Source organism: Alexandromys fortis, unplaced genomic scaffold (genome assembly GCF_014885135.2).
Source record: "Alexandromys fortis isolate MF-2015 unplaced genomic scaffold, M_Fortis_MF-2015_v1.1 scaffold_67, whole genome shotgun sequence".
Lineage (NCBI taxonomy): Eukaryota > Metazoa > Chordata > Mammalia > Rodentia > Cricetidae > Alexandromys > Alexandromys fortis.
This window is the reverse complement of record NW_026067945.1, coordinates 7295067-7322425: the sequence shown is the minus strand read 5'-3', so window position 1 is coordinate 7322425 and position 27359 is coordinate 7295067. Positions and strand designations below refer to the sequence as shown.

Below are 27359 nucleotides of genomic sequence, written 5' to 3'. Positions count from 1 at the left end.
ACCTACTCCACAAAGACAAGACCAGATAGCTGCACCAAAATACTTCTCAAGCATCAGAAGTTCAGATAGCTTGATACCAGTGCCAAAACACAAGCATGAACACCCAAGATAATATGCCTCCCCCAGAAACTGATAACTGTACTGGAATAGACTCTGAAAAATGCAATCTAGCTGAAGCTTAGCAAGAACTTAAAAACAGAAATTATGACTGTTTTGAAGATGCTTAAAAAGGACATGAAGATCATGAAAATAGAAACAGTTAAATGAGATAATAAAAACCATTAACTATGTGAAAGTAGAAATAGAATCATTAAAGAGAACCCAAACTGAAATAGAACTGGAAGTACAAAACTTATGATGTCAGACTAAAACCGCAGAGGTAAGCCTTACTAACATAATATAAAACACAGAAGAGAGAATTTCAGGTGGATATCCCAACCAAAGAAAATATTAAACCAAAAAAACTAGACAAAAATTCCATAAGATCTGGTTATACTATGCAACATATGCCAAACCTATGAATAATAGGGATAGAGGAAGAAGACACAACCCAGGTCAAAGGCACAGATCATATTTTAAACAAACCATAGAAGAAAATTTCCCAATATAAGGGAGATGCCTATGAAGGAACAAAGAACACATAGAACACCAAATATACAGAACTAGGGGAGAAACTATTCATGACCCAATAATAAAAGCATTAAAAATACAAGGAAAAATAATAAATGGTTAAAAAAAAACAAGTAACATATGAAGGTAGCTCACTAAAACAATGAAACCCTAGAATCTAGAAGGGCCTGGGCAGATGTATCACAAACTGGCCTTTGTGTCTTATTTCTTTTTATTTTTGGTTGTGTGTGTTTATGTAGCTTTTTTGCATTTTTTATTTGGGGGGTTGTTTTTGAAAGGAAGATAGAAATAATTTGCAGTTAGGTGGGTAGGAAGGTGAAATAATCTTGGAGGAATCAGGGAGGGGAAAGCATTATCAAACATATTGTTTAAAAATATTTTCAATAAAAGGCATAATAGTTAATAAAATTGACACATAAATATGCAAAATCCTTTAATCAAATACAACCAAGATGATCTCAAATGACTGTTAGAATGTACCCTAACTTGACATCTAGTACTGGATCATTTTTATTTTCTCTATGATTCCTTCATCGGTACCATGGTAATGCAAAAGATGACAGAAAGCACTTTTCAGTTTTGAAATATCCTAAGAGTTAGGTCTGTTTACTATTTGTATTTTCAGTTTGAGTGCACTCAATGTTCTCAAAACCAGACTGGCTTCTTCTCTAGCTTAGAAGTTCTTCAAAATGTAGTTACCTTCTAACATAATCTGCTGGACCAATTAGAGAAGAACTCACATTGCTTAAGTTGCTCAGTCTGTGCTGAAGCAAGAAGGTCTAGTCATCTTCATATCTGACAAAATAGACTTTAAACCAAACTAATCAGAAGAGCTAAGAAAGGATACTATAGGCGGAGTCTTCCTGTGCCTCAACTGCTTCCCAAATAACCCACACGGAGACTCAATATTAATTGCAAATGCTTGGCCGATAGCTCAGGATTATTGGAAGCTAACTCTTTCACTTAAATTAACCCATATTTTTTGTTTATGCTTTGCCACGTGACTTGGTATCTTTCCTCAGTACTGATGCCCATCTTGCCTCCTCTGTGTCTGCTGGCAACTCTCCTGCTCCACCCTTCTTCATTCCAGTATCCTCAGTATGATTTTCCTGTCTAACTTTATCCCTCCTTGCTATAGGCCAGTGAGCTTCTTTATTAATCAGTGAGAGTAATGTATATTCACAGAGTACAGAAAGATTATTCCGCAGCTGGACACTATAAATTCATCAAAGGAAAACTCCACCAAGAGGCTTTTACAACTCAAAATATTATATGTGGAACACAAAGGTGCCCAAGTTTATAAATTATATATTGACTCTTTATTTTCTAATAAATTATTATAATTAATTATTTTCTAATAATGAAAAACATATTTTATTATTTTATAATAAACCTAAATGAAAATAACTTCTATTGTCTCCACTCAATGGAACGCATTTTGGAACAAATTTGACTCTGCTTATGCAAGCACAGCCCGTAAGGGCCAAGCAACCTATGGCCAGAAATATGGCCTCTATACTGTTTTATGGAACTGCAGTGTTTTGGTGGAGCATGCATGTGTGCTATATCCCTAACAGGCTCACTTGCATAACTTGACAGGAAAAATTTTCTGTAATTACTTTTACCAAATAAATACCACACAAATCTCCATTTGCATTTTCAATGAAGTATTCTTTGTAAGACCCTGTAGTGGGGCTACATGATGGAAGAAACATGGACAATCATAGATTTTTGTTTGTTTGTTTGTTTGTTTAAAGATTCATATGGAGATTTGGCCACTAAAGTAAATAACGGTAAAATTTAAGATTGTATTAAAAAGTTTATGATCAATATAAAAACCAGAAGTAGCATGTTGCCAGGATTAGGCTTTGAAGTGTAGATTTGATCCATGAACCAACAAGTTTAGTCTTGGGGTAGAGGGTAGATAAAATGGAAAAAAAACCCACAAATGTTATCACCTATAAGATTATTAGGTATAAACAAGACTTAAATCCAAATGTAAAGTGATAGGAGGTTGTTCTCATACGTATGTGTGTATGTGGGGACAGAGGATGTGCACGTAAGTTCAAGTACCCAGCTGCCAAAGGTGTAGGATCTCCCTAGAGCTAGAGTTGAAAATAATTGGGAGTTGTGAGCCACCTGACTTGGATTCTGGGAACCAAACTTGGGTCTTCTGGAAGAGCAACGGATTGTCCTAACCTCTAGGCCACCTTTCCAGCTCCACAAAGAGTCATCTTTTAGCACAAACATTCAATTCCTCTTGCCCACTTCTCCAAGCATGCGTGGTAACTGAAACAAAGAAGAAACAAGGGGAAAGGTTAATTAAATTAGATTTGCTTTACTCGACCAGGGCACCGTTAACATTCTGGGCTTTTCATGAACCACATGCAGCATGTCGTAAGGATGGTACTGGGTCACGTCAGTCAGGCTGAGAGAGTGAGAAAGCAGGGTGGGGATTTTCCAGTCTCCTAAACAAGAAGGAGGTGAGAACAAGGCTGAGCACGTCACACAGAATGGCAGGTCTCAAATACATTGAACTCTTCTATTGAATGGCAAATCTCTTATACATTAAGTCAAAGTAAAATCTTCCTGACTCCTGCTTTGAGCCATCTCAAACTCAGTGATGTAAAGCAGAAAAGTGTGGATGTAAATAACCTGCCTGTCACATAATGGTTGGCTGTGAGAATTCAAATCAGGATAAATTATCACTGAGATTATAAGAAACACAGCCCTTCATGTGGAAGATCTCATGTTTTACACTGGAGAGAAAATACATTTTTAAATTGCAAGATTAGAATAAAAAAATATATATCGTCTACCCAACTTGAAATAAATTATATCATGGATTAGGGCTACAACTTAGTGGAAATTTGATGTTCCGTCATTACCGGTACTGAGTAATGAAACAGAATAAACATGGAAGCTCCAAACACAAACAAAATAAAAGCAATGCTACGTGGCTTCGTGGAGCTTCAGTTCTGTAGGTCTGTCCACAGTGAGGTGAGCGTCCCGCATGCTACTTTAGAGCATTAGAGTTCTGAGCAGGAACATCTGTAATTTTCATCTATCTGCTGATTACCAGATAACTTTTAGATATAATAAATGTGTAATCCTCAAACATTAGACAATGAAAAATCTGTGTGATATGTGTCTATACATGCATAAAATTGGAAAATGTTGGCTTTTGATACTCACTGATCATGTTCAAATAATGTTGACTTGGTTTGGGAGACCTCAGCAGAGTCCAAAAAGGCAAAAATTACACTATGGTCAAAGTACCAAAGTCTCCTTTTTTATATGCTATCAAAGAAGAAAGAAAGAACTCTCAAACTACCTGGCTCCAAAAGAAAAAAAAATCTGAATTAGTCAATGCACATTCCACGACTGCAGTTAGATGATTCTTAAAACTTGCAACAACACTACCTAAACCTGTGCACAAGGGCCAAAAGTATAATTGTATCATGATTGGTTTAGTTACTAAATATAAAGATTGAAAATCAATCAAACAACTCAAAAAAAAAATAAATAAGACAAAGAAAATTAGAAAGAAATTGATAAAGAAAAACAGCTCCCTCAGAGTAGGGTGAGCAGTGTAGCACAGCAGCAGAACACTGGCCAGGTGTGTGCAAAGCCGTGTTATCTACCTTCGTAAAACACAAAATGAGAAGGAGGATATGCAGTGGTGCAGTGGCTATGATACATCCACGTACTAGCATACACCCCCAATACTAGTGCATTTGATAAGCCATTTACAGTGTTAAAGAAAAAATTATGGTGAGGATGAGAAACAATAAACAAGATGCAACTGTGAATACCAGCACCTCTTCTCAGTTAAGGAACCAGACAGTAGGGCTGGCTCTGGAAGCGGATGTGAGAGGACCCGAGTGCTGTGAAGATGCTCGCTCTCTCCGAAGGAACTATAAGACCGTTCTGCACTTGGAATAATGCATGTGCTGAAAGGGCAAAGGAAATCATCTTTAGAAGTATAATTAGAGGAATTTGGATATCAGACAGTGAATCTGCCATATAGTGAAATTTATTAGTCGTGGAAAGTTTAGAAAAGTTTTCAAATGATTCTAAACTTTGTTTTTCTGTGCATTTTCTTCTTTTGTCATGAAGAAAATAATATCAAGGAGATCACTAGTGTTGATAGTGTTTACATGCATTAATAATATGAAAATTGAAAAATGTATTAAATTCTTCCTTGTGACTAGAAGAAGTCATAACAAGAAAAACATAAGGAAAAGAAAATAATATGCTTCCTGTGTATCAGAAAGGTTTGACACATTAGGACGCATACCGTGTAATTGATAGCAATGATGTATTAAAGGTGGAATGTTCCACAGCCATATCAGCAGGTGTGGAAGGGGTACTGGAGAAAATTTTACTCCCATTCCTGAGTATGGACCAAGTAGTCCAATAATTTGGCAACCATCTTGGTTATATTTCTGTTACTGTGACCAAAATGTAGGACATAGACAAAGAAAGTAAAACATAGTTATTTTAGGCTACTGATTCAGAGGTTTCAGCCCATGGTCACTTGGTCCCATGCACTCTTAAACAAAAGAGTATGCCAGTAGCAGTGTGTGGTGCCAGAGCTTCTTCACTGTGTCTCACTCTGGAATGGAAGGGGAGGAAGGGAGGAAGAGACAAATGGGATGGAAAAGGAGGAGGAGGAGGTTGCAGTCAGAGGAAAGATGTCTACTTCTATTGTCTACTTCTACCAGTTAGATTGTGAAATTCAGAATCTTGCAAGATAGCTCAATCAGCCAGGAAACAAGTGCTTTATGTCACGAGCCTTTAGTAGGAATGCTCCATATATAAACCATAGCAGCACGGAAGGGTACTTCCTTACCACGAGGCCCAGTGTCTGCCTAAAGCCTCAGAACCATAACAGTAATACCACAATATTCCTTCTATGCCTTCAACTTTAAAATGAAAGTAGTATTATGGCCTTCTCTAGCCAACTGCTTAGAGAATTAAACAGGCTGAAGTTTATGAATCAATGAGTGAAAACATAAATCTCTTATATCAGATACAGCTAATCCAAAATTATATGGAAGAATATTATGTACATCTTAACTAAAAAATCACATTAATTGCTATCACATAATTTCAGATATCTGTAAACATAAGCAACAGAACATAAAAGATCAGTAAGATACGTATTAAGAAAGTGATATCGATAGCTGTATTAATTAGAAAATTAAAAACAAAGGCTGCAACATAGAACAAAGAAAATAGCATGTCTAAGATCTATAAGAAGATATTCTAGAACTTAGTGAATGATTTGATAGAGCACTAATTAGAGATCACTTAGCATTAAATAAATCTAAAATATCAAGTCACTGTGTTAAGGATAAAAGACTTGATAAGTTGGTCTGGGAATATCAGCTGTTCAGGAAGTTAGGGTAAAACATTCCACTAAGCGCAATAGTAAGTTCGAGAAGAATAAAACACTAAACACTTAAAAGAATGCAAGTTCTTTTCAGTTCCTCTTGGTCACCGTCAGAACTAGTCCATAAGACCTTATTGCTGAAGACCGCACATGTTTTACTTGCAAGATGATCAAGTAGAAACTGAGCTGTAAGCTTTCTCCTGGCTCCTGAGGTTTCATGGTCTAGAAAGCACTATGCAGCCTGATGTAAACACTAGGGACTAGAACCCCAATCTGTCGAGCAAGAGGTGCTCACTGTTGCAGGAGTGCCTTGATTGTTACAGTGGTAACCAACAATGTTCTGATTGTGCTTAAGGCCCATCTCATAATTCACAGTCTCCTAGCTGGGGGTGAACTTATTTCTGCTTATCAGAATTGACATGGTTTCAAGATGCTTTCTAAATATGTTTATAACCTCAGGAAAATGCTATTTCTGCTCTTAATAATATATTACCCCTCTTTGCAATGAAGTATGATGAATGTGGAGAGGCTGGCTGTTCGGGGTTCTGAGAATAAATGGTGGCTGGGTATACAGGCCTAAACAGGTCATTTGTACCACCTCCATTGAAGCTGAGTGGACACTGTGGAAAGGGAGCAGGAAGAACTTAAGAGCCAGAGGACAGGAAGAAGGGCAGTCTTCTAGATGTGACGTAGGCAATGTGGTCATAATCTTACAGCAGCTGTGCTGACCTGTATTGGGCCTGCACACACCCACTAGATCTGTCAATAGTCAATTAAGGATCTAGGGGGGCCCATGTATTCCTACCCCTTCACGCTTAACTATTGGATACCAGGGGCTTCTGAGAAGGGCTATGGTTGTGTTCAGTTGTGGACCCACTGACAAGCCTATCATGCTTCAATGAGATTTCAAAACCTGTAGTCAAAGATGTGATGCTTATGAGACCCAGTGAGTCTCAAAACCCAAACCAAACCACTTTCATGTGTGCAGTAGGGGCTTGGTGTGAGGGTGGAGGGAAAGGAGGATGATAAAGTCAGACAAAAAAAGGGTAGGATAATCAGAATACATTGTATTCATTGATCTAATTGACAAATTCAGTAAAAGCTGTCAAGAAGCTGATTGTATTAAAGGAATGTCTTGAAGATACAAGTGGAAAAGAAGCAGTAAGAGAGAAAAATCCCAAAGATGCTCAGATGTCAGTCGATGTAGCCTAAACACCAGTTACCATGGTAAATTGAAAGACGAAAGATGGAATGGTTCCGAAACCAAAACAACAGGGAAAATGGAATTATAGCCTATAAGCAAATGTTTGTGGCCAGCATGTATTTTCTTTAAGTATTGAATCTGAGTCAAGTCAACCTGGCAGAAAAGTTAACCGAAAAGAGAAACCCTGATAGCCCGGAAATGGCCTCTCTAGTTATGATCTCAGTAGTTAAGAATGGAGAACAAATTGGCAAATCAGGGGATGAACCACTGGCTTTTCATGGAACTTGGCTGAGGTTTTGCAAGTTCCTTAGCTTCTCTGGCTTCGATTCCTTATTGTTGATATGAAGCTAGTTCCTCCATGTATGTTGTGAGGATGTGCGAACTGGTGAATATGAATCAGGGCCCGTGCACGTCAACTGTCATGTTCCTTTACCTTATTTTAGCAATTTAAATGATCCTGTTAATATAAGCATCTGGATGAACAAATCTGCTTAAGAGTTTTCATTATCAAATGGGAGGAAGGGATGCCTTGGAATAATGCTGGAAAGAGTGACTCGTTTGAAAATGGCTTAGAATGTCATGTGTACCCATCTCGTATCTGGGTATCTATTTTAAAGCGGCATCTGGGGCTCACAGGGATGAAGTAGTTATATATAGTCAGTCACACAGACACAATAGCAGAAATGCGAACTAAATATATCTGTCTGCTTTTACCAAGTAGTCTCACTTGTTTACAAAAGCTCCTATGTACCAGAGACCTGCTCATTTCCCTAAGGTAAAATGTGGAGAAAGACAACCTTCTTCACTGAGAATGCAAATCTGGAACCCAACCTGGCAAGGCTTGTTTTGGCCCTAGAATCACCCAGCTCCCATGACTCAGTGATTATACCAAGGGGCTGTAGCTTGAGAAATGAATGGATGATCCACACAGCCTTCTGCCAACATTTATCACAGCCTAAAACTGCTGGAGACTGGTGGATATAAAGAACTATTAACACACAACTCAAGAACATACTTTACACCAGGGTTGATGGTACAGGTCTGTAATCTCAGCTACTCGGGAGGCTAAGGCAGGAGAATGGCAACATTCAAACCCTTCTTGGGCTATAGGATGCACTTAGTGCCAAGCTAAGCAACCTAGGAAGACCCTGCTTCAAAATGTTAAAGAAGAAAGAGCTGGGGGGCGGGTATAGGACAGTGGAAGAGTACTAGTCCGGGATATCTGAGAACCTGCTCTTACCAATATATTAGCACACATATCTATGCATATGTATATATGCATAATTCTGTGCATGCAAATTAAATCAAATGGAGATAGATGATATTAAACATATGCCATCTATTTAATAATTCCTATGTACTCCCCACTGTGACTGACTGCTGATGTATTTCACCTCGGAGATAAGGAGCATTATTATTTACATCTTAAGAATTAAGAAACAAGAACAGAAGAGCTAGGTAATTTAAATGAAGTTATCCAGCCAGCCAGAAGCAAAGGCAGAATTATTAACTCAGTTCCTTCACCTCTAGGGTCTGCCTCAGACATTGCCTGTCCTCTTTAGATTTTTTTTAATTTAAAGTTTATTATAAAGAAATCCTAAATAAGAAAGATAACATAACATACAGAAGTTATCCAGAGCTGTGGTGCATAAAAATGCATTTGATAGTGTAAATGCAAAGTCCAAGGTAAAACCTCAGAATGGGTGTTTAACTGTTTAGAAACTCCTTGAGATGTAAAGAACTGACATGAATAAGAGTCTACATTACAAATTACAGATGCATCTGTCCAAAACTATTAATGCTGTATTCTTCTTGGAATTTTTTTTGCGTGTAAATTTTCCCATAACTTTTAGAATCCTCTGTAAAGTGTGTATGGAAATAGCTTGTATTTTAGGAACAGTGGCTGTGAGAAGCCCGAAGAGTATCAGGCTTCATGGCATTTCTTGATTTAGGTTTTGGGTTTGCTTCTGGTACAAGGCTTGACTGCCTTGGAGAGGAGATGTGAGATATGATGACATGGGTCGAGGCAGTGGTGCTGGGCTCCTTGAGCTCCTGGGTAGCTGATGTCTATGCAGGGATAGGCATTAATATCTCCTGCTGTTTGTAGCTCACGTCACTGGACCCTGGCCTGGTGCTGCATGAAGAAAGTGAAGTGCTATCAGATAAAGTGGATCAATTGTCCTCTTGCCAAGTCTTGTGTCTCACGTGTCTCTCTCCTTATCATATTCTATTGGCAAGTTATTTAGCTTGTGCCTCAACAGGGCTCAGCTGCTATACAATGCTGTAGCCATCTTTTTTTCCCTGTCATGTGGAGTGGAGAATAGTATTTGATACAGGAAACTAGTCTTTATCCAAATGTTCTCCCCTTTCTAATTTGAAGGTCAAGCAGTGATGGGATCGATACTACTTTCTACTTGGGATTTTGATCTTAAATGCATGGCTTTCCTCCTTAAGCTCTCCCGTGGTTTTATTCCTTCGTATTGATCCTGATTCACTTTGGTAACATATTACATCAGAGAGTTTTATGGTGAATCACAATAGAGATAATTCTTGTTTGGGAAAAATGCAATTGGGATTTTTTTTTCTATGTGTCCTCGTGGGCTACAGTACATCACCTTCATTTCATGTTTTTAAAAACAAGGAGTAGAATATTCCTCTGACTCAAAAGTTTTATTCAGCAACTTTTAAAAAGCTATTCACATTTGCAATGCTTAAGAATAAGCAGAGGTGATGCTCTTTTATGTAGAAAAATGTTAGTTTCAGTATTATTGTGGTTTATATTAGAATTCTTATTTTCTTAACATGGTAATTTTAAAGTTTAATTTGTTTGCAAATTTATATATACACACACACACACACACACACTTCACAAATATATAAAACTTCCCTGCCACCTTTATACCATATCTTCCTTCCTCTGCACAAATCTGTCTCTTGTATTCATTTCTGCTCCTTTTGATTGTGGCCCACCAGGATTAACCAGCCCCCTTTGAGTGACTGTGGCTTTGGAGCTATTGTTTGGAGTCTTCGAGCAGTGGACTTCTCTTGCAGAGTCTGTGCGTGGCCACCGTTGAGAGGGGAGGCAGGCCCTGGATATCGTCTGTTCCTTACTGTGGTTACAGGCCACTCTCACAGTTTTTCTTTGATCCCAAATCACAAATTATTATTTCGTAACAGACTTCCTGGTGCTTTTAAAAATCACTGGATAATTATCAAAGAGTTAGCTTTTACTGTACTCCAGATGGATGATTTATGTTTCATACTGAACTGAAAAATAATCTAACGTAGATAGAAATGACCATTTTTAAATCATGGTGGTTACTTTTGATAATTATGGCAGTAGCTTCCTTATATATGAAAAGTACTGTTCCTAACTGTGAAAGGTATTTTTTTCTAGTTATAATAAGTACTGTTTTAAACTATGGGGAAATTCCTAATAATTCCAGAAGATACTATTCCTAATTATGAAAGAGGCTATTCATACTTATGGAAACACTATTTCCAATATATAAATGTGTGTGTGTGTTATAATACCACATGAAGATGCCTTAAATTATGGTATACTATTGTCCTTGGTGCAAATAATGTTGAGCACAGAAATTATGTGATAAATCAGTTTCAAGATTTTAATCATAGAGAACTGAAGTCCAATATATTATCTGGTATTTTCATCCAAGAACCTCAGTTTGATAGAAACTCTGTCCTCCCAGAGGTTAGCACTCAAGACTCTCCAATGTGGGGGTCTGCCTGCTTTCGTCATGAATTTAAACCTGTTGCTTCTTTCTGGCTGGGTTGATGGGGGCTTCACACTTTTAACTTAGGTTTCAGCTATCTCATAACTAGACACGAAAATTCACACAGATTCTCACCTCCACATATTCTTTTGACTGTATTTTAATTTTGCAATTAGCTAAAATTGTTAAGATCTTACTGTTAGAAACAATATTCTGAATTCTCACTATAAAGCACTATAAATTGAGGCTATACTCATTTATCGCCTTAAATGTGTAATAAACCTGCAGCATTCATGTCACACCATCATGTAGGAGTTGGGCAGATGCACACAGCAGTTCAGACTGACTTTTTGTCCTGTATCTAAGTGTCGACAGTTCAGTTACATGGTAGTACTGGAAAGATTTTCCAGAATGTTCTCTCCTGTTTTCAGTATCTACTGTGATACCACATGCTCAAAACATTGTAGCTCATTTTTATTTTCAATATTATATAGAGGTAACAAAGAGACATATGTCAAATAATAGCACCAAATCATATTGATACCTATAACATAAAGTTATATACTTCATATAGTCTTAACAATAAAAACTTAAATCCTTTATTTAAGACTAATTTTTTGAGACTCTAAAGTTTCAACGGTAAAAATGAAAGGAGATATGCATCAAATTCCTACTTAATCTGTGGTCAAGGAATGGAATTGTGATATTTATATATATTTTAAAGGAATTGGGTGTTTACTTTTGTAATCTTTAAGCTTTTGAAATTTGTATGTTTTATATTAATCTGCTATTAAAGTAGTAAACATGACTATATTTCATTGTATCTCTGACTTTGATGATACCTTTATGTTCCTATGTGGATTCTGAGTTTTGCTGACACAATGCTGGGGACATTGAGTAACAGGAAATGATCATTTACCGAATTTAAAAAAAGAGAGCGAGAGAACCTCCCTCTTCTATGAAATATTTTTATATGGCTACTTTTTTGTTCTTCTGCTGACCTTCCCTCATCCTTAAGAAACCGTGGAAATTTTATGATAACATTACAAGAACTGAAGACCGAAACCAAACGAAGTTGGAAGCCCTTCAGCTTGGCAAGTTGACATGCTGTTTTTGTATTTATGTCTTTCAACTTTAACACCGACAATTTATTGAGTGAGACTCTACGCCAGAGCGGAAGCCGCAAATCCTGTTTGGACACCGTTGAGGAAGGAAGCTGGGACTTTATGGGACACCCCCTTCCTCTCAGCCACTGACCAGGAAAACCATCTTTCTGTATGAAAGCTATTCAATCTGAGAGGTGGGGCGCTTTGGGAAGGAAGATGACCTCTCCCTTGTAAAGTGGAATTGCTGTTTCCCCGCCGTGACTTACTCAACTCATTTCCACCAGTGTTTATAAGAACACTTGTGTGAATGACTGCAGTGACAGCAATAGTCATTTAAAATATGGCTCAGATTCCCGGCCTTCCAATTTTCCAAGTTCTTTGAATCATCAGGCGTCGCAGTCACAAGGAGCCCAGGTTGTGCTGAGGCTCTTTAGAGTGGAGCATGCTTCCTAAATTCCAGAAGTTTCATCACCATCCACCATGGCTGTGTAGGACAAGCAGGGCTGCTGCTCTCAATGTCAAGACAGAACAAAGAATTCCATAGCTAGCATGCTTTCAAGGGAGCCCAGGGCTTTCTGAACTGCAGAGGGAGGCTGGTGCCTGCTGAGAAGGCAGGTTCCTGCTTGCTGGGAACTGCAGGCAGGTAGCATAGGGAGAGGAAGTGCCCTGAAGTCTGGCAGGGAAGTCACAGGGTCTTGGTCCTGTCAAAGACATGGATGTGTAGGCATGTTGTATATCTTGAATGATTTGGGATCTTGATTCCAATTTCAGGTAGGTTTTGATTTACTTAATATTAATTTGGGGGGCACCAGTAAACCATTGATAGCTTCATAATAAAAATGTGTTCCTTTATTCATTTTCTTATGTTTTTTTAATCATTTTGGTAATAATTTTATAACTAAATTGAGACTGCTAAGAAAAGAGAGCTCTCCATTTTCTTCCTACATTAGCTCCTTGCATTACTACATTGATTTGCCAGCATGAAAACATCACTAATAGTTGTATGTTATGAATAAGTAAACTTGCGTCTCAATTGGATTTCATCTGGTTTTTCAATAATATATATTTTTCTTTCCCAGGGCCCAGTTCATGGTACCATATACTTCTAACCATCATATAGCCCTAGTCATTTCGAAGTCATAACAGTTTCTTATTCTGTCACTTTTTCCCCGTGATCTTGACAATGTTTAGGACTATTGGCCAGAAATTATGGAGAGTGTTCATCGTATTTGAGGATGTGGGAAATGTAAACTTTAGAATTTGGGAACAAAAAATAACTTCCTGTCACCTTGTCATAATCTGTACCACACACAGCACGTTGAGCCAATGGTCGTTACTTTACCTTGCTGTCTATTGCAATGCCACTCTAGAATTAAAAGTTGGCTCATCTTTCATTTATTTCCTACCTAATATTTGTTTCATCTGTAATCATATGATGGTAAAATGAGATCACTATATAAACTTTAGGTAAATTACCCAATCATGCTAATACATTCAAAATGAGTTGTAAAATACATTTTTATAGAGGGCAAAAAAATTAAATACATTCTCAACTTAGTCAAAGTTAGTTTTGATTTTTTTTTCCATTGAAAACATGAAGAACATTGGCACTAACATGTACTTTGTCTTTTCTTCCTAACAGATTAGAGATGGACAACCAAACTGTTACGTGTTGAAGAATAAAGATTTGGAACAGGCTTTTAAAGGGCTTATTTACTTAGAGATGGACCTCATATATAATCCAGTAAGTGCCCTCAGGATGTGCTCCCCACCCCAGCTTTTCAATACGGAAAACAGATGATGTTCAGGCTGTGTAGTCTCAGATTAATGTCAAACGTTTCAGAATTGATGCTGGAGAATGGTGGTGTTGTGTTTTATACCTTAGCCATAAAATTCATCTTGAATGCTCCAGGTTTCAAATAGTTGAGCCACAGGATTGGTGAGGCCTCAATGTCAAGGAAAAAAAAATAAAAATAAAGGAAACAGTAGTCTTTGTATATCTATATAAACATACATACTTTGTATGTCTATATGTTATCTACTGATCATTCAAAAATATCACACATTACACATACATATAGTCCATTCTATAAACATACATTTTACATTTTATATATAATCCACATGCAGTATATAGCGTATCTGTTTAATCTGTGATATATAAGTGTGTAGCCTCTCAAACAATGAATGTTATAGATTTTTATATCTTCCTAGTCTCAAATTCTCAATAATGCTGAAACTGAAAGATGGCCGTCAACATAAGAGTGTGTTCTGCTATCCCTTCCTTTTCCACCCAGATAAACCGTCTGCGTAGTTTGCAAGAGAGGTGACCCAATCTACTGCTTTCTTCTGAGAAGCACTTGTGTATGGATTATATGGAGATTATGTTATTCAGTCAAGACATGAGTGCAGTCATAGGTGGAAAATATGTTGGTTAAGGGATACAGTGGCGGTAGATTCGTGTTTCAGTTTTTGAAGTTTTCCCTCACTCTGTTGGTTTGAACGAGTCGGTAAATTCCCCTGGGGCACAGTTTCCCCCCTGTAAACGAGCTAACATGGCCCATTTACTTGCTTTTTCAGGTCACTGGAAGTAATGAGATTGTCTGTTGGAAATGTTATTTTTATGGACTGGGAACAGTCATTCCTGTTTTAGGTGCAATTGCTGAAAGTTGAGTCCAAAATGAGAGGAGAATTTTTTTGTCATTTAGATTAGCATGAAAATTTATGAAGCTCGGTGTCTGTCCCGGTTTTGAAATACTTCTGTGGATTTCTCCAAATGGGGACCAAACTGTCCCCGGTCCAGCTTGACTTTCCCAGGGATTTTATGATCCTGGGACCTTGGTTAAGCAAGACAGGACCCGCCACTTTCTGGTCCCTAAATGTGACCTGTGCAGTAAAAGGTCTCATTCTCTGTGATCTTCTCAGCTACCTGGGAAGAGAATGGAGTCCCTCTGAATGCTGTAACGGCCATGTTTTTTCCAGGTCAAAGCAAGTATCAGGACCTTCGCTCCAAGAGAGAAGCGCTTTGTGGAAGACAGCCGCAAGCTGTCCAAAAAGGTAGGTGGCACCCACAACTGGCTTGGAGTCCCTTCAGCACCCAGGATCCAAGTATTTCTGGTTGTGGCTGGATTCTTTCACTTTGCTCTTCTCCCACTCATTCACCTGGACTCCTCATCCCCTCATTTCTTTCTCTTGTCTTCTCTCTTAAAATGGGGCTTCAGCCAGGTCAAAGAGGAGAGGCTTAAAACATATCCCTGGGAGGAGAGAGAGGGTGTGCGCCCTGCAGCGGGCCAAGCGGTTCTCTGAGCCTGAGTGTGGAGCCCAGATAACCTACATTTCCTTCATTTGCTTCATTTTGGTTTCTCCTTTCACAGTGAAAGGCAAAGGCTCTCTGTTTGTTCAGTGGATGAAGGAATTTCCCAAGGGACTGGGGAAGCTTCTAGCCTCAGCTTCACCCGTTCGCTCCCTGCGTCTAAATTTAGGCAGTGTGGGCATTTCACCCCATACTGAATTAACTAGCTCTCTTTTTGCCCACCACACTGAATTCCTTTCTTATCAGTTCAACAAAAGGTAAAGATCTAGGATGGGGGGCAGCGGGGCAGGGGGAGGAACTTCATATTCAAAAAGAAAACTCATGACCTTTGCATTTCTTTCTTCCGTGTCCCTCCCTGTCCTCTTTAGATAGAGTCCGGGATTTCAGGCAGGACCCATTGTTCCTCTCCAGTTGTGTAACAAAGAACAAAGTGTCCCCCCTTTAAAAGTGTTTATTACTTCCACAGCTTCCTCTGGGGTGAGCAGCTGTGCATGACACAAAGCAGTTAAATATAAAGTAATCTTATCTTCCTTTTGTTTCCCATGAACTTCTGCCCCCCCACCCCCGGCCCCCGCCCCACACCGAGGAAGGGACTTAGCAGTCTTCTGGTGGGAAGTAACTGGATGTTTTGTTCGGTGCCATAGCACTGAGCGCAATAATCATTGTGTGTAATCCGAGTAAAAGTCTCGTTATTATTATTTTTTTGTCTTTTGCTCTGTTTACTTGAAAGTTAAAACCTCAGTGGAGGTAGGCAGGGCGACAGCTTTGCAAGCAAATCAAAATACTGTGCCTCCCGCTGGGAGAAAAGAGATTTCCTTTACAAAATAACTTGGCCACTAGGGTGGCTTTGGCTTTGAGAGTAGAGGGGAAATCTGCGACTTAATTCCCTAGGTGGGTCAGGACCCTCCTCAAGTCCTGCATGCCACTGGGCTACGCTGGTCATAAAGTTCAAGTTCTTACTTACGAAACAAATACTTAAAACCAAGTCTGGAATTCTCACAACCACCTGTAAGGTTAAACACAATGGCAGTCCTTTGGGGGAGAAAGGTCGAGAAGTGTCCTGACGACTGTCCAGCTGGGAAAGGGAAGGCTGGGTGACCAAAAGGTCCCCTTTTGGTCTAACTAAGCTGTAATACTAGGGCTTTTCTACTGGTGTTCTCTCCAGTTGCAGCCGTACTAAATACCATCTTGACACTGATTTCCATTCGGACTCAATACTGCTCTTGGTTGCTATGGCTCTATACTTCTCTAGCTCCTTGCCACGCAGTGTACACACGTATACGTGTGCTCTCCCACGCCATGCACGCGCACACACGCAGCACTCACATCCACCAAATGCCTGGTTGCCGCAGCTCTCCTCTACCTGGTTTTGTACTGAACACTGTTCAAACAAGCTAGTTTTCATAAAAATGAGCCATAGCACAGATCGGAACTTCTTGTTCCCGATGGATGACAATATTTTGAAATAGTTTTAGAAGTACGAGGACTTCATCCTTTTTTAATGGGCACTGCGCATAATACAATTTAAACAGCCAGGACAGCTGGTCTAAGGGAACAGCCAGAGAATGTAAGTCTAATTGACCTCTCTGTTTTCCATTTTTTTTAAAAAAAACCCAGATCTTATCAAGAGATGCAGACAGGGTGAAAAAACTCACGATGGCAGTATGGAATACAATACAGTTCTTCAAAAGCTGCTTCCAGTGGGAGTCCACGCTGAGAAGTACAATAGCGTTTGTGGTAAGATTTTTTTCTTTGTAATGTTCACATTATTTGTATTTGTACCCATTCATCTCTCTAAACTATACTATAACATAGGTGATTAGCCTTTCGAAGATGTACCTAGGTAAAAGGAACCCATAAAAATTCTTTAAATTCTTCAAATACTGTTCCTATGTCATTTCTTTCTCAGCTCCAAAGAGCAGTGTCTGTATTTCTGTGACGTTATGGCGGCATATTTGTATAGTCTTTCAATGGTCTATACCATAATTGAGAAATACTCGTCTATAGGAGATACACTACTTTTCTCAGAACATTGGCCCATTCTCATGAGCATAATGGTATTATAGAGTCGGGGAGCTTTAAGAAATTGTCATACCTCCTGAGTCTGATACTGAGAGTCCATGGTCTTTGAAGAACATCCCGCTTGGCACCATAGCCTTTCCTGGCATCTCTCGGGCATTCTCTCCCATTTATAAAGAACTGGTCCTTAATCAACTTAAAAATATTGGCTGTGGAGAAGATACCTAGATTGCTAATGCCTTACATGTGTTTTATACCTGGTATGAATGCGAATTTCTATATGTTCTACATAGTTAAGAGATTGAAAGAGACTTTATCTATGTAATGGTCCAAGGCAAGTTGGGTTCTTCTGTCTTCTGTTGACAGAAAATCCTCCATGTTTTCATCTGTCTTGAAAGCTCAGCTTTAAGTTATATGATGTATATATCACATAAATATATTCATGAGAACAAACTGATATGGAAGTAAAATATAAACGTAGCTGTTATATATGTGTGTGTTTAAATATGAACCTAAGATATTAGTGCTTCATTGTGATCTCAAAGTTTTTTCCACATTTTTTTATATAATCAATTATGTTACCTCCCTAAGAGAATTTTTCTTTGCCAATGGGTAGCATTTTGATTGGTTTATTTTAATTTTTTTATCATTTCAGGTCATCTATGTCTTTGTTATTGGCCTGGCATTTACTTAGCCTTCTCTGGTTCTTACACCTTCCTTAGCTGCTGTCTTCATAGGTTGCTTTTGTAACTCCCCAGCTCCACTTCCTATCCAGATTCCCTTTCAAAACTTTCCATGGACTGTTGTGTACAATTATGGGCCTCAGAGGAAAGTGATCACAATTGGTGGCTGTTTCCAGCCAGCGCTCTGGCCAGCCGCATGAGAAGTAGAGGATTTCCCCCCTCTTTTTTTTTTTTTTTTCAGTTGATTTCTGGCCCAGAGACTTTAGAAAAACAGATCTGTTGCCCTGGATTCGGTAAGGGGATGACAGAAATGATTAATGGGCTGCTGGCCTGATCCAAAGAAAGATTAAAACAAATGAATGGAAACAGGTTGTCCAGCAAAAAGTACTTCTGCACAGGAAGGGAGTCTTGCCAGGGGGCCCCTCATCCACTGCCTCTGCCTTGGGTGAGCCCTCTCTGCTGGGCACCACCCAGGAGAAGATCCAGTACCCAGGTGTTAGAAACTGCAGTGATGTTCCCTTGTACCAAGGATCCCCATCTCAGATAGATGAACAACAGTGCTGTCCTGTCCTCCCTGGTTTTATTGAAGCCCAATGTACAAGGATACATGGCCTATGAGACCGTGGCAGGCCCTACTGTTTCTGTGAGTGGCATATTTCCTTCCAAACATCCCTGGGAAAACATCAGATTTCGTCACATATCCTGTGGAGTCAACTCGCTGTGCCCGGGCACTCCAGTTTCCCAGATCCAACCAGTTACAACTCAAATAATTTTTCAAAATTACATCTGCGCTCAACAAATACGGATGTTTCTCTTGTCTTTACTCGTACAGAATAGTCGCATAGCTATCAACATTTCATTTGCGTTTTGTTTTAGTTTATAAGCAATCTAGAAATATTTTATAAGATATGTATATGTTACAGTCCAGATGATGGCATTGGACATAAGGTGCTTGAGCTTCTGTGGGGTTGGGTGTCTGGAGGGTGGGAATCTTAGCACCAGAATCCCAAGTATAATGAGGGATTACTGTATACATAAACTGTATCACTTATCCTGAGTATAGTGCATTGAAATGCATTCACATCCAAAAGCTTATACCATATGTAATGCATAGTGATATCCAGACACTAAGGGGCAGATAGTTCCTGCCCCATTGCTGATGAAATAGAATTTTATTAGACCCTTTCTGTTACTATATACCACTCTTATGATTATCCTCGTATAGTTTCTGTTCTTTAAAATACAGGGCTATATTGAAATACACTTAAAAGACAGAATGAAGGGCATGTGTGTATCTGTTTGTGAGTGTGTGTGTGTGCATTTTACCCCCTCTTCTGTTGTTGTTTAAATTACATCGTGAGCAGTCACGCTCTCCTGGGGAGGCATGTTTTGTTCAAAGAGTATTCTGTAAACTTGCCGGTTGCCCATAGAGTTCTGCTGGAGCTACACACAAAGGGACTCCACTGGGCATGTTGCTGTACCCTTGAGTATATGGAATTCTGTCATAGATTGTCTATCAACTATCAGTAAGTTAGCACCTCAGCTAAGCTGAGCCAGAAAGATGCAAAGTTAAGAAAAGGCAGCTCAGCATTCTCTCTGTCTGGTTCTGCTTGCAAGGATGCTCTGTGTATCACCACTGGTACCCACCAATAGTTCTCCCAGGGTCTAGTTAGGGCAGGGCGCTGCTGCTTTTTATCATCCACCTGGTACTTCCCTCATGGTCCACCTGCCGGCTTGGGTGTTACAGTGGGGAGCAGCCTTGTAGGGGACTGAAGCAAAGGTTTAATCTGAGAATTTATTCACGAGCCAGATTGTATTGGAAGGTCCATATCTTCTATTGGAAATGAGGATGCGAGATGGCATTTGGCTACTGAAGGGCTGAATAGAACGATTTTGGTCCAAATATCTGTGATAGAACTTTCCCTGTCCCTGCGGGAGTAAAAATCAATGCTAGCACACTACATACTCAGGGAGGAAGGAAAATACCTTTTTCCTTCAGTTCGCTTGAAAAATAGTCTACTAACTTCTCATTCTTTCCTGTTCTTCCAGATGAGACAAGGCATGCGCATTGTGGGATTATATTTAGCATTTGCTGGCTATTAACGCTGAGTCTTCAGAGAAGCAGGCCTTGACATTTCCCTGGGATCCCTATGAGTGTATATCCATAGAACATCCCTTGTCGGAAGCTTCAGTTCAAAATTAAATCAGCGTTTTAAGATCTAAGTCCAGGGAGTATAATCAGAAGGAGATAGACAGATGTGGAAGAATTCATCATGTTAGATTATCTAAGTATAAGCCTGACTCATGGTAGGACTTGCCCCTTGATCCTGTGGGTGGTTGCATCCCTAACGCTAGGGGAAAGATGCGATCTTGAATACTTCCTGGTTTGTGCTGTGTCAAAATGGCTGTGCGATGTTGAATTCGTCATTGCAAAAAATCAAATCAAATTCAAATAGATTTGAGAGGGGAGAACATGGGAAGAGTAGTTGGAAGGAGGGACATCAGAGATATTTAAGGGAAGAAAGAGGGGGGATCACTATATTTTAATTTAAAATATATTTGATATAAATATTTAATTAAAATACAGTCTAACAATTAACAAATACAAAAACATATACTAAAACATGACTTATAAATGTTAAATTTTTATTTTTTGGGAAACAGTCAAAACATACAAAATCATGTTTTTCACCTCAATGTGTTTAGTTAGGCAGAATCTTTCCAAGAAAATTCTTATTCTGTCTTTAAAGATTTTCTTCCCTTTATGAACGTTTGCTAAATATTTTGGTGCATTGTTCTCTCTGAGCTTGAATTTAATTATAATTTGATTATAATTTAGCTTTATCCATGCTAAATTATATAATTTCCCTCTTCAGAAAGTTATGTTGTTGACTTTTCCAATTGAAAAGTCGATATAAGTGCTAAGTTATTGACAGACAGCAAATGCACCTGGAGTAAGGACTTCTGTCTGCATACTGCTCTATGAATTGATTTGTAAATATGGTATTTTTCCATGTACACATGGCTATACCCACACAGACCTTGACCTCTGGGGATTCTAAGATCAGATTCTAGCTTTCCTGACTGGATGTAGCCAGCCCAAGCCATGCTCAAATTTTAATTTTGTGAGTTCCCACAAAAGCCTGCAGATGTAGATGAAAAACTGGGCCCACTTTTGCCCAGGTGAAAAATATGAGCCCACACAGTAGAACGCTGATGCTCACGTGTTTTCAGGAGGTAAAGTGGAGACTGACTCTCATTAACAGGGACCTGCTTTATTCCAGGGCTTCTCCTTGCCATTGATCTTCATGAGTCAAGGCCACTATTGTCTTCGGGTTTATATTCTGTCTCTCGGAGAAAGTGTACAGATTATCACAGAAATGCCAGGACACTGTATGCATGGGGGCAGATGCCTCTTCCTAGGCACTGAGAGAACGATACCCACCTGGTTGGGATTAGTTCTCCATTGGTTCCTTTGTTCTGAGTGATGGGGCTAAAATTAAATAGGCTAGGCCTGTTTGGGATACCCTGGGAAACAATTCCAGCCTCAGTGATCACGTGACCTGCATCCACTTTGGAATCCATCTATGTAATCTCGGAGGCACTCATTTTTCTTAATCCCTGGTTGGAATGTTGGCTTCCTCTACTGTGGAAGGATAATCTTGGATGATTCAAAAGTGTTTGCAGAGAAAGCATAAACAGAGGCTGAGTCAAACTAACGGGTCATGACAGGAGCTTCTCCTTTTCGAGTTTTCTTTAAGATTTCAAGTTGTTAAAGAGATGGAACAGACAGTTATTGTAGACAGTAACAAAGGCCTTCATGTTGTCTTACAGAACCAGTAAATAAGCCGGCATTTCTGGTTTAATCCCCATTATGGCTTTATGGTAGTATAGCATTTGATAGTGGGTTAACTCACAAAAATACTTTTGCATTGTGATATTATATAGTATACTGTAGAATCAATTATAAATATGTGATTTTTTTCTGTATAGATTTATGTATTATCTCAGGACTCTGTTAAATGATATGAGGTTATATTATTGCATAAATACATTTCCCGTGTGAAAAGGTAGCATTTGTTAAGAGATGGCCTCCTCCCAAGGTTTCTTTAAATAGCAAAGCTCCCATGGTGCCTTTAAAGCAGTGTTGCTTTATGGAATTGTGTTGTTCCACCAATCTTTCAGACAGACACTTACTACCCTGAGAGAGGCTCGTGTGCAGGGCATTGATGGATTCCTTATTTTATTAAGTTTTTCCTTAGACATTTGCTGTTAAGAAGTAATCTAAATCTGCCATATATCAATGGCCATCTTCATAAAGCAATGACTTTAACATCTGTGACTTTTTCCCTAAACTTTTTGAGTGCAAGAAAAATGAAGAATTCTTCTTGAGTTGATATGCCTTGTAATAGGATATATAATTTAAGGTATCAATCAACCCCTCAGATAAGGTTCAACATCTACCTCTCCATTTCCTAATCATAGACAGTGTTTAACATTTACAGACTCCTTTGCAGGTTGAAATCCTAGCGTATTAGGAAATAGAAAATGTTTTTACTTTGAACTTAAACACAACAGTATTGATGGAGTCAGTCTGTCCAACATATAACAGGTATATGTGTAAAACACAGAGAGACACACATGAGAGAAAGAAAGAGACAAAACACACACACACACGGAGAGAGAGAGTTCTCTCTGCCAGATCAGTTTAGCAAAGCCTTGAGGTGACTGTAAGTTATTTTATGAAGTGCTACAAGAAAGCACCCTGACAGAAAATGAGTGGATGTTTCCATTGTCTCTTTTGGAAAACACTACTGTCCATCAAACTAGGGAAGCCATGATGCTGAGAGCTGAAAGCGGCAGCTGGCCACATGACTGCTACACCTGACTCTCAGGAACCAGGAAGGCATGGAAGCTGGTATTCAGCTCACTTCTCTTTTGTTCAAACAAGGACTACTTACTGCCCACTAACAGTCAAGTAGTGACACCAATGGTCAAGATGACTCTTCTCAACTCAGTGAACTCAATGTGCAACTTCACTTCACAGAAATACCCCGAAACGTGTCTCCATGGTCATTCTAATTTTTTTTTTCTGAACTTCTTAAATGGTGCCATGCAAGGGGTTTTTGGATGATTTGGATATTGGTTCATGGGATCTAAAATGCTTAGCTTTTTTTTCTAAGCTCAATCACTACCTTATTTATTCGTAATCAGCTGTACCTATATTTTATTATTCTTTTGGTGGCTGTCTCCATAGCTACTGGTGGCCACCACTGTTCATGTCACGTGGTCAGTGCCTGTGCAGTTGGACTTTAAAGATGAACAATATTTTTATAAGAGGAAATTAAAATAAACACAAGGTTTGAACCATTTTATATGAAGGGGAGAATTTCTTAAGACATCTTAACAGTACATACATATACATGCACACAATATGCATATAAAAGTTACAGTTTTTGATATATCATTTATTTTAATACCGATATAATGATTGCTCACCTTTTTAGCATGGAAGACACTACCCATGCTTCCAAAAACATTTTAAAGATTTTCTTCTCTGACACTTTTTAAAAGAGGAACAATTCATCATTGCACATCATGATTATAATTTTTACAACATAATTGTACCTTATATTGACAACTTCTCAGGCATTAACTAATTATGCCATTTAATAAAATTATAGTAATTGCATTTAAAAATTTATCTAAGGAAGATGTAAAAGGACACTATTAAGTATTTTAGCATATTTTCATGTTTATGTTTTCCAACTTATAATTGAATTGTGCTGGCAGACAGAATCATAGGGCATACAGACTGAGTCACTTGGTAGCTTAGAGGATTCTGAGTTTGACTTATAACGCACCAGGTCTTTATTATCTTAATTCTAGAGCAGTATCCACTGCCAGGCTCACACAGCCATGCTAGAAAGCCAAGGAATGATAAGCTCTGTCTCTGTGGTTTTTATACTAGCCTCGACATCAGAACTCTGCCATTACTGTTACCTGTTCCCATCGTCCTTTTGGGCTGAACTTTGGGCAACTGTTTTTTCTCTTTGCACTTGAACACAGCATCAGATGTATGTACAAGGACAAGAGGTGTGTGGGCAACACACACATACACACACACACACATATCATTCTCTGAGCATTATCCTAGAAGCCTTACATCTTTCGGATTCCAGTGAGCTCAACTTACTTCAGCCTAATCTCCAGGAGGACCCTATTGTGAGCTTAAAAGTGGTTCTCATGTTAGAACCTTAAGTTTTAGCCAAAGATAGGATTCTAACAGCCATGTGACTCTTTTGTATAGCAAATGGTTGGCTTCTTTCTTTATTGCCATTCTCCCCTTTCTATTATATTTCCTTCCCATTGCTGCTGGTGGTACACCATGTTTATGATAGTTACATAGGGAGAGGCAAAAATGAACTTCTCATACTACATAGCTGTTGGTCTATCAAATTTCCTCCCCTGTTTTTCTTTCTTTCTGTGTCTCATATTTCTCACCCCATGTACTCTTTCCTCTCTTACCTCCCTGCTTCTTGCTCCTCCTCATCCCTGTGTTTCTTACCTTCCATTCCTACTGGTGTGATTGAATACTCTTTGACATAAGCGGAAGATGGAAGAAAGAGTTCATATTAACTCATAGTTCAAGGGTACAGGTCATCCTGATACAGGAGTCAAGGCGCCAGGAGCTTAAAGCAATTGGTCACGTCATATCCACAGTCAAGAAAGAGTCGGCAGTGAATTCCTGTGCTCAGTTCACTTTCTCCTTTTTATTTGGATCAGCATCCCACCAAGAGAATGATGCTACCCACAGTAGGTGGTTCTTCCCATCTCAATTAATGCAATTAAAAAAACACGAGGCATGTTCTGAGATCCATAGTACTAAGGAGACTCTAGATTCAGGCTGACAACCTGAAACATTACAATTTACCTCTTTGCTTGTATTCTTTCACCTTCCTTCCTCATAATGAAAACAAAAGATGATAATGCCTTGAATCTGAAAATATTTGATGAAAATAATCTCTTTGAAAACCTATTTTAATAATAAGCATAGAACATTTTTTATGACGTAAGCGACAAGTACTGGCAGGAGTTGCAAGTACTAATGGGTACTGATGTTATTCTAGCAAAAGTCTTATTAAGAGTATGGCATTGTGAAGTGGACTTTGCGTGGTAAAAATACCAAGACCCATGTTATATGCTGTAAGGAATGTTCAAGAGCCAACTGGTTCCAGGGACTCAATAATGTGCCGGTGACCTCCAAACCCCAAAGCATGGACGGTCACCCTCAAGGCTTTGAGAGCTGTCTTCACGCTTGCCTCTCTCAACTGCTTCACATCAAAAGCAGGACACACACTCTGTGCTTGTGTGCTGCATTGAGGAACTATACAGAATTATACAGAGTGACTCTATGGATTATTATGATCTGGTATACCATACTTCGAATGGCACAAGTCTAGCCTTAGATTCTTACTGCTGATGAGTGTGCGGGGTACACAGTAGGCATATAAACATTGCTTCCTGGAAAAATGCCAGGATCACTGGAAACCATCTGTTCCTTTTATTCCGGTCCCTCCTCTGTTGGACTACCCGGTAGCTTCTCTTGTGCAGAAAATCCGAGACAACTCTATTGTCGTCTTGTCTCCTATGCGTTTTTCTCACCCTGCCTGCCCAGGGGAGTGCTAATTAGCAGGAAAATGGCCAAAAGGCAGCCAGCAACAGGAGGGCTGGGTGAGATCTCCAACGGGAACCTATGGTCCTTGAATCTTGGAGCATTTATTTTATTATTATTATTATTTTTTAAGAGCAGAGTGCTTTTTCTCCTCTCCATCTGTTTCTGTAACGTGACACCTGGATGTGCAAACATTTGGAGTGATGCAAAAATGGAAAAGAATATATAGAAATAGAGAGAGGGAAGGGCCCATGTGGAATCAGCCACAGCCATTTCCCCGCCGCATAGGCTTTGACCTGTTGAAGAACCACGCTCCGCGCTTATATTTCTGGCTAATTTGATATTGCCTTTTTGTTGCAGTCTGAGCTTTGTTATTTGTTTCTAAGCTGTCATTTTTATTAGTCTCTCTGGCTGATCTTTTGGGGCTCCGCATCAGGTGGCGTGTGCCCTCATTGTCTGGCCGGGCGCTGTGAACGGAAGGCCTTTTATTGCTGTGTGATGTGGGCGTGCTTGCCTGGGTAGCCTGTAATTAGACCCACCACAGGTGACAGTTACAAGAGAGCCCAGTAATCATTCGAGCTGCCTGATCTGATGTTTATGGAGAGCAACCTGCTTTGTGGTCTGGTTAGGGTTTACTGCCGGATTGCACTGCTGCCATTTGATTTATGCTTTTGAAAAGGCATGTTTTGTTGCCTCTCCCTGGATCTTGAGGTTATGTCATTAGCTCTTTAAAATAACAGATAGTTGTGTGAGTATGTATGTGTGTTTGTATGTGTGTGTGTATGTGTGTATTATTTGTTTTTATTTGTATGAGTTGTTCACTGGCCTAATAGCCCATATCTTACATCTTACTTATGTCAAAAAGCCACATAAGGATATGAGAAAAGCCACAATCATATTCAATGCAAAGCCCTTTTGAGCAGGGCTTATGAACTATGTTAGTTTCCCCGGGATTTTCAAACCCCCACGATCCATAATTTTTCCCCGTGTCCCTTTGGAATGATTTGTCTATGTCTACACAGTCTCCTTAAAGTTTCTGTCAATTGTCAGGGAGGCTTCCTTCTTGTCTAAGAACAAAGGGAGAAAGAAAAGGAAGATATGGTGTACCCTTCTTGGCAAAACCAATACTGAGTGAGACAGCCAAGGCTGCCGTTTGCATCTGGAAAAGATGGAGACACAGAATGTTAAAGTTGGAGAAATGTTTGTGTTCCATCAGAGGAGCAGAAACAAGGCCTTCCTTAGACTTCCCAGAGACAGCATAAGAGCCCACCTCCCAACCCCCCACACCATCTCAGCCCTCCACCATTTTTACAAGGTGTGACTTTTATTGGCATTCACTTAGCTATTATGGTTTTAGTTCCCGAGTATGAATTGAATCTACACAGCAGCCAAGGGTTCTGTTGTTTCTTCGACATTTTCCCCTCAAGGCCTTCTATTGGAAACTAGTTTATAAGTCAGTGGAGTTGTTAGAAAGATAATGCTCTCAGGGACATAGATCTGAATCACAACTCATGTGGATTTGGTTGACCCTTCTGTTAGGGCGCATGGACCACCTCCATCCGGATGCAGTGAGGATAGAGATGGGGATGATGAAGAT

At 39.3% G+C, this 27359-nt stretch overlaps 1 protein-coding gene across 4 annotated transcripts in view; it reads left to right on the top strand.

Moving 5' to 3' along the window:
* Positions 1 to 27359, top strand: part of Mctp2 (multiple C2 and transmembrane domain containing 2) — a 213852-nt gene that overhangs the window by 125609 nt on the left and 60884 nt on the right. For all 4 annotated transcript variants that reach the window (XM_050149131.1, XM_050149129.1, XM_050149127.1 and 1 more), the window contains 3 exons: positions 13715 to 13816; positions 15055 to 15129; positions 17003 to 17122. In XM_050149131.1, the coding sequence (XP_050005088.1) occupies positions 13715 to 13816; positions 15055 to 15129; positions 17003 to 17122 (297 nt within the window). The remainder of the gene's footprint in view (positions 1 to 13714; positions 13817 to 15054; positions 15130 to 17002; positions 17123 to 27359) is intronic.